Consider the following 11,177-nt stretch of genomic DNA (forward strand, 5'->3'; position numbering starts at 1 on the left):
ACACACACACACACACACACACACACACACACACACACACACACTTATTCCATCTCATATTGTTTGTGGACCATTCACCAGCTTTACTGCATTTTGCTTTTTCTAATGTCAATTAGCTTTTATTTTGAAATATTTATCAAGCTGCCTTCCTACAAACAACAAATTGGACCAAATATAATTTCAAAACTCATATTTCTGTCTATCCAAGGTGTCACTATGGATGAACACATTTTTGTCAGTTTTTCCATTTGAATTGTCGAATTGTTTTCTCAGAAAAGTAGAGTCTCGGGCGCCCTCCACCAGAGGGCGCAAGAGAAATGTTGGTTTCAGAAACATTTCTAGGATTTTGCCCATAGAGCTGAAACAATTTATCGCTTTAATCGTGATGGATCGATTTAAATTACTATCAACTAATTTAGTAATCGATTAATCAGTAACTGGAGTATACAGACTCTATTTGCTGGAAGAACAACACAGTTAAAGCTGTAATAAAGCCAAAACTGTGCACAGAATATTATACATTTTGCATTTAGATGAAAAAACATTCTTTGTTAATATGTTCAAACCCAGGACTGTCATAGTTTTAGCTTCACCTGGTTTAAATTCTGTAGAATTCTCCTATTAAGCACCTTTTGCATCCAATTATTAGTTGGTAAATTGAAGAAGCATTCATACTTATTTAAGTATTTATTTAGTTCCTTTGCTATGTTCTTGCATCTTAGACAGTAAAATGTTTATTTTCTTATTTAGGAAAGGCATTTATTTGTTTATTTCCTTGCATTTTTACACATTTTAACATATTATAAAGTAAGATTAAGGGGTTTAAAGAAAAATCAGCAGAAAGTGATAAGTTTTTTATTAGATTACTAAAATAAATACGAGTTGCAGCCGTACATAGCAAGTGGGTTAAAAACTTTTGATGAAAAATGTTTTATATCCTGTCATCTTGTTGATTTTAATGTAATTTGTTGTGTGCAGATCAGCTTCTTTAAGCTGGGCTCTGAAAACCTCACCCAGCAGTGGGAGGACTTCCTGGGAACAATAGGAACCAGCGTCCAGAAGTAAGAGCCTCCAACTGTCGCCGTAATCTGGAGCTATATTCTTAGAGGTAAACATGTGAAACGTGTCTGCAGCGTGCGCCGGGAGATGGAGGAGGAGGTGGGCCAGATGCAGGAAAACATCCAGCAGATGGAAAGGTCATGTGACCCTCTGTATGCGCCATGTGACCCTGACCCCGCCCACTCGCCCGTTTGTCGCAACCTCACCAGGAAGCAAGGCTACCTTTACATCCGCAAGTAAGACGCAAGCTGCTCCGGCGTGTTTTAACTCTTCTACAGCTGTTTTATCAGGATCTGTGTTTTCATTGTTTCTCAGTTAAAATGTAAAGTTTAGGGGTTCATGGAGGATTTATGGGCAGTCATAATCTTACCTGCTGTTGGGGGATGTGTTTGTGTTTTCATTTTGGGTAGATACAGATTGGTTTTATTTGAAGGCCAAGGTCAGAAAATATATTTCTGTTGTTTCGTTAAACCCTTAGGAGAAGTGCGACATGTTTGTGTTTTCTTTTGCCCTGTAACAAGTTCAGATGGAAAATGATTGTGCCACTTTTTTCCATTCTGACTGTGATGTAATAATACTGTTTTTAATCATAATTGACTGATTAATTGACTTTAATCAATTCATCAATCAACTTTATTTGTATACTGCATTTTAGCAACACAGCAGTTCAAAGTGCTTTATATTGTGAAAACATCATAAGCACATAATTTAGTCAACAGTTGTGAAAACCAATAATCGACATTTTATTTCGTCAAATGCCATCGTTAAAATCATCAATATACATCAAATATATTGATCAATGTTTCATTTATAATGTTTCAGAAGCAGCTCCGACCATCTGGATTTTTAGTTGTGGTTTAAAGGAACTCAGTGTTTCGGCTGTTTTGCAGTTTTCTGGAAGCGTTTTTCAGATTTGTGGTGCATAGAAGCTGAATGCTGCTTCTCCAGGTTTGGTTCTGGTTCTGGACGTGGAGCAGTTCCACCAGATGTTTGCTAATTGCTGCTGCCGCTAGTCTGGAGGGGCTAGTTTTGGCAGATTGTAGCCGTTTTCCTGAGCATTTGGAGTTAAACGCGACTCCTCTGTGTGTCTGGCAGTAAGACGGGCCTCGTGTCGTCGTCATGGGAACGTCAGTACTTCTTCACGCAGGGAGGGAACCTGATGCAGCAGGGCCGCGGCGAGGTGGCGGGCGGCCTGGTCACGGACCTCGATAACTGCTCCGTCATGGCCGTCGACTCGGACGACCGTAGATTCTGTTTTCAGGTCACCTCCTTCGACGGCAAAAAGTGAGATTGCTGCTTCTCTGTCCCTTCCATCGCTCTCCTGAGTTTTTTACTTATCCACGGCTCTTTCTGTCTTATTTGTGTTGTCAGAGTCGTGACGCTGCAGGCAGAGAGCAGGAAGGACTGTGAGGAGGTAAAATGATTTCCTGTCATCCATCTCCTTCGTTAGCTGATGTTTTCTGACGCTGAGTCTCTGCTGCTTCCTCCAACAGTGGATCTCAACCATCAACAATATCTCCAGAAGGATCTACCTGAGCGAGAACGCAGAGGTGTGTTTTCTGTTTCACAGGCATTTCATTATTAATCCGCTCTATTAGAACAGACGTAGAGCAATCCTCCCCCAATCATTTGCTCGTTAGCAACTGACCAATCAGTGTTGCAAGTGCAGTACTTGCAGCATTTGTCATAGCAAACATGCTGCAGTCAGAGAGATTTTGAGGAAAATAATAGATAATCATGGTTGCTGTTAATTAGGCAAATAACTAAACACAAGTGAATAAAAAAAACTGTACCCCTTTGTCATGAATGCTGTTTTAACCTAATATATTAGCATTGCTTCCTAATATATTATCTGGAAGTAATCTGGCTAACGGTTTAAGGGCTCTGTGTTAACGACTGACAGCTAAGTGTCAAACAAACACAACTCGGTTAAATTAAAACAATACTAAGCATCTAATCATTTCCAGATCAATAAGTGAAGGTAGTTATGCTGGATTTTATGTGTCTAGATTCCAACAGTAGCTCTATGGCAGCATTAAACTTAACCTGCAGTAACTGCTGTACTAACACTTAAACACATTTCATGCTACTGTTTATTTCTAAGCGTCGTCTTTGCCTCAGTGTTGGTTTATAAGTCAAAAATGACTCAAAAAATGTCTCTGGTAACACACTGAGGTCTGTTACGTCTGCCATGATAGCAGTTTGCTGAGGAAAGCTCTACTTCCGCCAGGGAGCGGAACTGTTGAAGTAGAGCTTCTCTTGGTTGAGTATAATATTTTTAAAGAGGGATTTAACACAGTCGTAGTGATAATTAGCGTCTCTCTAAAACTTTGATATGAAATTTAAAAGCAGCTGTGTGTCTGGTAGGAGCTGGCAGCCAGAGTGAACCAAACCGCCCTGGAAGCGGTGACGCCATCGCCGTCGTTCCAGCAGAGACACGAGAGCATGAGACCCAGCAGGTGAGGATGGGAAACGCAGCAGGCTGCCCCCTGCTGGTGAGTCTGATCACTGCATCTGTTCTCTCCATTCCAGTAAGGGCCGAACGGGCCGAACGAGCAGCATCAGCTCAGTCGGTTCTGAGCCGTCGCCCGCTCTGTCTGTCCTCTCGTTGGACGCGCTGGTTGCTCCAGACACGCCCATCCAGTTTGACATCATCTCCCCCGTCACAGAGGAGATCTCGGGTCAGAACAAGGCGGCAGCGCAGCCCGGCAGGTGTCTGACAGAACATTTTTATTCACAACACCTCACTCACACTCACAAGGTTTTCTGATGAAATAAAGTAGATTTAATGAACGTTGTCTGATCTTTATCAGCCTCTAAGTACAAGAGAACGAAAACACTCCAGAATTATTTAATCACCAAAGATGGAGTCTTTGGAAACGTTGTGTTAAAAACCTAATACACCCAAATGCAGAGCCAGGTGATTAGAAAGAAGTTACTAATAAATCAGGGTGCTTCAAATGCTAGAACATGCTCAAGTTTCAACAGATTGAGTAGTAACTAATTACATTTACTCAATTACATTTAATAGAGTAACCTTTTTGAAAAAAACAACAAACTTTTAGGAGTATTTTTACTACACTGTATTTTTTACTTTTGCTTGAGTAAAGTTTCTGGATTTTCTACCAAATGGATGAAAAACAAACATGTTTTAACCAAACATTCACCAGACACACACCTGCAGGTTTTGTTAAAGTTTCAACAGTTTTTTATTGAAAGGAACATTTTCTTTTGCCTGATTGTTATTTTTTGTTAATTGAAATTAAATTCTTTTTTTTCAGTTCATTTGTTTTGTTTTTATCTCCAAAGCGTGAATCAAATCTTACCTTGAGAAGTGAACAAACCCTGCTAAACGTGATCCAAGCAGCAGGTTAACATGACCGCTTGTGTTTCTGCAGAAGAAGTAATCCGTTTGGAGAATCTGGAGATAACGCAGCGGAGGACAGTGAAGGTACTTCCTGTTTACCTGCAGAATTTACATTTATTGTCTTGTTTGAACCTCATTATTACCAGTCAGGTGTCTAAGAAAGCAGCATCACCTTAAGATGAAATGTTTCTTTGGTTTTTCTGCGTCTGCTGCCCAGAACTGGACAATTATGGAGCCAGAAATAAAACTAAATGGTTAATAATAGTTTAGCTTTTGTTTAAATGTTGCTCATTAAAGTTTCTAGAAAGAAACTTTAAACTTGTATTTTTCTTTCCCAATAAGTTTTAAATTCTGAGCATTTAATTAATAATTTAAGGCAGGGGTGTCCAAAGTACGGCTCGTGGGCCATTTGAGGGCCTCTGACACATTTTTTTGTGGCCCCCAACTGCAGTTCAAGAATGATACAAATTTGTTTATTAAACTTTGTATTTTTAATCAAGCATAATTTTCTTGCAATGGAAAATGTTAAGTATGACAAAAATATTGTAACTTTTTATAAGAATCACATCTATCTAGAGACTTTTAGTAAAAAGCCAAATTAGTTTTTATTTAATGTATTAAATAAAGCATTTTGAAAGAACTAAATCATGTTCTTATAACTGAGAAGAAATCTGTTTAAAAAGAATTTGAAAACTAGATGCCTTTATGCCAATAGAGCAAAATCATTTTTACTTTTTGGATCTATGATTACAAACTTTAACCTTTTCATATAAAAAATTCGGATGACTTTATTTACTTGATTGTACTTTATAATTTTCCTGAACCGCCAACACTTTTGACTTGACGGTTTTGTTGCATGTGAGAAAAACTTTAGTTCAAGTTTTGCTTCTACGTTAAAAAGTCAGCACAAATAAAGTTGAGTAGTTAAAGACAAGCAGCCGTTTTCTGGTCCAGATTCGATCCTCCACCAGCTGTTCATCGTTCGGTTCCTCGGGTCGATGGAGGTGAAGACCGCCGAGTCGGCAGACGTCATATCGGAAACCATGAGGCAGATCTTAGCCGCCAGAGCCATCCACAACATCTTCAGGATGACCGAGTCTCACCTGCTGGTCACCTGCGACTGCCTCAAGTAACCACAACACCCTCTGTTTGTTGGGCGAGGAAACGTAGCATGTAGCTCACAAAACAAGGCCACAAATGATGCTAACTTCATGAGAACAAGTAATATGATTTTAGGAAATAGATATTCCTTTGTTTACAAAAGAAACTAATAACAGTCTGTTTTAAATCATCTATAAACAGGATTTTAGCAGCAAACTGAAAACGTAGCTAAAACTGACACCATAAAATAGGCAAAGTTTTTCTTGTTGGTCTTAAATACAGAATGCATACATACATTTTTTGTACACTTTTAGCTTAATTACTGCTCTGAGTGTTTCTGCTTCAGCAATTAGCCTTTTTCTAAGTGTGTTCTCCAGTTAACAATTAATCAATTGGCTAACGATAATCGATTTATTGTTTCAGCCCTAAAGAATAATGCTGCTTTCTTCTGAAGTTGTATTTAGAAATATATATTAACATGCAGTGAACTACGTGAGATTTATTTTAGTAATTAATGATTCCTCAGAGCTTCGCCTTTTTCTATTTTATTACTTTAGTAATTCAGTAGTATATTGATTAATCAGATAAAAACAATTGCCCATTATTCATATTTTTCAAATTAAACCTGGAAAGTTTTTTTTATACAACATTAAGCTTAAGTGGTTCAAATAAACTAATAATTTCTTTTTAAAATAAACAAGTTATAACATTCCTTTAGGGAAGATGAACCAAATGAAAACTGTACACATATTGTGAACAGGTTTGGTTTAATTTCTGCTCATTTCAGAAAATGACATTTTTTTGAGTCTGTATATTCCAGCTAATGATTAATCAATTACTAAATTAGTTGACGATTATTTCCATAATTGTAATTGATCCAATTATTTGTTCAGCCTTTATGCAAATTATATCCCATCTTTTAATGAATTAAGGTTGACAACTTTAATATCAAGGAATAATAAATTAGTGAGAAGTAAAATTATAGAAAATTAATAAATAAAAACGTTTTTTAAAAATCCAGTTATCTCCATTTTCCAGCTGTTTTTCGACTCTTACCTAAAGCTGAACCCTTTGTCTTCCAGACTCATTGATCCCCAGACGCAGGTCACTCGACTCAGGGTAAGCTGCTCCCAGTTTTCCTCTCTACTCCTGTCCTAGTTAAAGTTTTCCTGTGTCTGCTCACGCTGTCCTCTGACCCGCTGCAGTTCCCGCTGTCCAGCGTCGTCCACTGTGCGTCCCACCAGGACAACAAGCGGCTGTTCGGCTTTGTCCTGCAGGCAGCCGGCGGGCGAGGCGACTCTCGGGTCGTCTGCTACATCTTTGAGTCCAACAACGATGGAGAGAAGGTTCTGGTTCTGTTCTGAGTCTTATTTGTCACTAAAAATCAATTATTTACATAATAAATTAAAAGGATCTCAGTTATTTCCATTTGCATGATTTATTATTTTTCTCTTTTGTCTCTTTTCCAAAAACTGGATGACAAAAGTCTTCAGTCTGGTGCTTTGGTCTCAACTAGCCTCTTGTTTTGAAGGACAGTTTTCTTTACATGTGGTACTTCCTGTATTAAATGTTCAGTAGAATTTAAAGTTTATTGATCTTTGAAAATGTGTTCTTGCATTACTATTATGCCATTATTACTAGGGATGCATCAGTTGGACATTTTTGACTGATCGAAATTAAACAATTTTTAAAAAGTCTGACCTGCCCATTCTGAGTTTGGCCAATACCATTTTTTTTTTGTCTGAAATGTCGCTGACTATAGCAAGAAAGTGGCTGAGTTGGCAACAGTCAGGTGACTATTGTTAACTTTAAATGTGCAGACATGACCTGGTGGGCCGGTCTGTCAGTCTTCTCTGATGGGAGAGCAAAAGAGGACAGAGGTCGATTTTTAGACCTTTGCTGAGGTAGAAAAGGTTGATGGATAAGATCAGCTTTACGTGTAAGCATCAGCCAATCACTGATCTCCCAAAATTAAGTAAATTGGCTGGTCGATAAATTGGTGCACTCCTAATTACCATATTGCATTAAAATGGACTCACAGCTTCAGTATTATTGTTTATCTTGTTAACCTCTGGGACAGTTTATCGTCTAGCAGAATTTGTTGTTGCTGTAATTCTGACCCAGATTTCTGTTTTTAGATCTGCGACAGCATCGGTCTGGCCAAGCAGATAGCATTCCACTCAGAGATGGTGAGTCTGTATCAGAGCTGATTCTCTCGTTCAGTGGTTCAGTTCTGGTAAACTTGTTGTTTTTCAGGAAAGTAAAGCGGTGGAGAAGAAGAAGGAGCAGGACAAGGCCAAAGAGAAACAGCAGGAGGAGCTCAACAAGCAAAGGCAGATAGAAAAGGTAAAACTGCACCAGAGGACAGAGAATAAACAGTCGGAGTTAAATTACTTCAACATCTTTTTACTCAACTAAATAGCTGCCAGGAAATTACTCAAGTAAGATTAAAAAAATATTTAATTAAAAAAGAACTCAAGCAGTTGAAAGTATTCAGGGGCCAAAGTAGTTTGCAGCTGTTACGTTTGTAACACAAAAATATTTGAAAAATTTGGTTCACCCAGATTTTTCATTTTTATTTCTTGTAAATACACATTGAGTGTTGAATGTATGGACTGGGAAATACAATAAATCTGTAGAATAAAGTATTCTGCTCGTGGATTTCAAGATTGATCAAAATAGCACAAACAGAAATGTCATTTTGGAGATATTTATTTATTCATATGATATGAAGAAATATACAAACTTCAAATGACTGTAACTCCTCAGTGCTTCAACATACAGCCATCAATGAGGCTCAAATGAAAGATAATGACCAGAGGAATCCTGTTAAAAACATTACTACTCATAGTGAAAATTACTTAGAATTATATAAATAAAATGGCATATCTGGGGGTTAGCGTACAGTCAGACCTCCTCCCCCTTCTTGCAATACACTGTCGGTCTGTCTGCCCCCATCCGACCCCCCAGTTTTGACACTTCTGACAACGTGTCTCTACGTTGGTGAGAAAAAATCCTGTAAACACCGTGAGGCATGATGGCGCACAGAGCCTGACTTTGACGCTGCATAGGCGCATGCGGTACGCGTGGTTACACATGCAGCTGGTGGGTTCATGTCAAAACAAACCCCAAAATGCCTTATATCCTCATGACAGGACACACGTTGGCTACACATCGGCGGCTTTAGATTTAGTTTCCGAGTTGGCCAGTCAGAAATATTCCAGAAGGAATACAGGCATGTCAAAACGAGCTGAAGTCGCTCTTTGGATATTATTGGCTCAGAAAAAAACATTTCATAACATTATTGGTCGAATGTGGTGTCAATCAAAAGGGGGCTCTAGGCTGCCCAATAAAAGCGTCATAATGGACACCGGCAGAGTTTAAACCCTTAAATCTCAGCCCTGGAAAATACAATGAAAAAACAACACATGAGCGTTCTGGCGCGAGTTAAGGGATTAAAGGACAAATTAGACAAACTGTAATTACAGCAATAGATGTAAATGTAACTAATTACGTTTCACCACGTATGGAAGAATAAAGTTGTTCACATTGTGAAGTGCCTCTACTTTCTGTTATCCATACAAGGAGCTTATAGTTCAGTAAAATATTAATGTTTTTATTTGTTTTGGTTTGTGCAATGAGCCACTGACAATTTTCATCATAGTACCGGCAAGAATTTAAAACTACTTTCAGCCCTACTTGGGACCAATAACATTCCTGAAAAACTGCTGGCTGGGTCAATGTGCAGGGTGGCGGCGGTGGCGAAGCCCAGTTCAAGGGTTGCATCCTGGGGGTATTTGTGGGGGTGCAGAGGGCCGTGAACGTGGAGCGACGACCTACTTGCGGTTCTATTTTCATTTATAGACTGTAGTTTTTCAACAGTTAAAGGATTATTGACTTAAAACATGCGCTTATATTTTGCTGAAGTTACTTATAAATTAATTTTGTCTTATTTAAAGTGTACAAAGTTTTTGCAGTTTACATGGACAGATTGTTGTAACTTTAGTTTTCCTTTCACTCTCAGCACCTTTTATTTTTTCCTTGACCTGAAATGCAGGATTTAGAAGAGCAGAGTCGCCTGATCGCCGCCTCAAGTCGCCCTGCTAACTTGCCCACGCCTGACGGACAGTTCCTGGTGCTCAGCAGCAGCCAATCAGAGGAGAGCGACGTGGGGGAGGAGGGGAAGAAGCGGGGTGAGTCGGAAGCCTGACGGCTGGGGGTGCAGGCGGGATTTTCGGCTTCCAGGTGATTTACGTCTGGTGATCAAACAGCTGAGTAATCAGACTTGAAAACGGACAATATGATCTTAAAAACTCAATGAAACTCTATGCCAAGAGGAAATGAGAAACGGTTTTTANAAAAAATCATACATTATAAATTTAAATTAAAGGTTTACCAGGTTGAGTAAAACAAAAACAAACGCACACACCTATTATAAAGATGTGTAGTTACTTGGCAGGTAAAGTTCAGGAGTGTCTGGATGCAGCTGTTGAAGAGAGAAAACAACATGTCATATAAAGAGAGAATATAAACACCAAAACATGCAGGTCTTCCAATAATTAAATGAAATAAACAGAAAAGTGCTTTTTACAGTAGGTAGTTTTTAAGGTAGGCTACAAGTAACCCATAATACGAGGTTGTAAGTGTAGTGTGTTGAGAAACAGTAAAAAAAAAAGAAAAAAAAGATGAATACACCCCTATTTTTCAATCAGAATTGGTCTTGTCTTTTTTTTATTGTTCATACACGTATTTGTCATGTGCATGTGTCGTCTTGCCAGTGGGGGCGCTCTCGTGCCGCTGTGGGTCTAGCAGGGAGAACGAGTCTCCTGGCTCTGGGCATGCGCGGCTCAGAATAAACGAGCTCTTGCCAGAGATACATTGTTACGACTCGCTTCCTCTGTGATCCACAGGTAGTATAAACGGCAACTTTTATGGGCCATTTGAGATGTTCTGTAAATATATAATGATTAGTCAATGTTGTGTTTGTATTTCGTAGAGTTGTAGTATTTTTATTTCTCTTAAAAATTTACTTATTTGTGGTGGGCTTGATCTCTTTTATAACCTCTGTAACGGTTATAACTGCCCAACGTTAATGATTAGGAGAACCGTTATAACTGACGGACGTTGGTGTTTACTGTGTGTTAGGTGGAGTGTTTTTTTCAGTTTGGTCATGTTAATTTATGATTAGATTTTCTTCATTTCTTGCTAATATGTTATTTTATTTGTGAATTTTGTTTTATTTTACTTCTTTGTGGAAACTCTGGATGTTGATTGAATTTGAATTGTATTGTAATTGTATTTTATCTGTTTATTTGTTTTTCTGTAATCAGAATAAACGAGCTCTTGCCAGAGATACATTGTTATGACTCCTTTCCTCTGTGATCCACAGATCTTGTTGCACAGGATTCATTTGCCTGTGCACCACTTGATACTGGTCCCAGATTCCCCTCGGTCTGGTGCCGGTAACACTCACTTACAGAACTGTGTAAAAATCAAATGATTAGGAAAACGAAAGCCACTATTGCTGATACTTCTCATCCTTTACATGCCGAGTTCCAGTTTCTGCCTTCCAGCATCAGGCTCAGACTTCCTAGTACAAAAAGTAACAGGTAGAAGCTCTCCTTGGTTCCTACAGCAATATCTCTTTTTA

At 38.7% G+C, this 11,177-nt stretch overlaps 1 protein-coding gene across 1 annotated transcript in view; it reads left to right on the plus strand.

Annotated features, from left to right (window-relative positions):
• The window catches only part of appl1 (adaptor protein, phosphotyrosine interaction, PH domain and leucine zipper containing 1), a 15,831-nt gene extending 5,964 nt beyond the window's left edge, over positions 1-9,867 (plus strand). The window contains exons 9-22 of the mRNA XM_007575722.2: positions 979-1,061; positions 1,134-1,295; positions 2,155-2,343; positions 2,431-2,473; positions 2,553-2,609; positions 3,427-3,518; positions 3,592-3,771; positions 4,458-4,510; positions 5,381-5,555; positions 6,610-6,646; positions 6,733-6,873; positions 7,666-7,716; positions 7,784-7,873; positions 9,585-9,867. Of these exons, the coding sequence (XP_007575784.1) occupies positions 979-1,061; positions 1,134-1,295; positions 2,155-2,343; positions 2,431-2,473; positions 2,553-2,609; positions 3,427-3,518; positions 3,592-3,771; positions 4,458-4,510; positions 5,381-5,555; positions 6,610-6,646; positions 6,733-6,873; positions 7,666-7,716; positions 7,784-7,873; positions 9,585-9,737 (1,506 nt within the window). The 3' untranslated portion in view covers positions 9,738-9,867. The remainder of the gene's footprint in view (positions 1-978; positions 1,062-1,133; positions 1,296-2,154; positions 2,344-2,430; positions 2,474-2,552; positions 2,610-3,426; positions 3,519-3,591; positions 3,772-4,457; positions 4,511-5,380; positions 5,556-6,609; positions 6,647-6,732; positions 6,874-7,665; positions 7,717-7,783; positions 7,874-9,584) is intronic.
• The last annotated feature ends 1,310 nt before the right edge of the window (positions 9,868-11,177 follow it).

This window comes from Poecilia formosa, unplaced genomic scaffold (genome assembly GCF_000485575.1).
Source record: "Poecilia formosa unplaced genomic scaffold, Poecilia_formosa-5.1.2 Scaffold387, whole genome shotgun sequence".
Lineage (NCBI taxonomy): Eukaryota > Metazoa > Chordata > Actinopteri > Cyprinodontiformes > Poeciliidae > Poecilia > Poecilia formosa.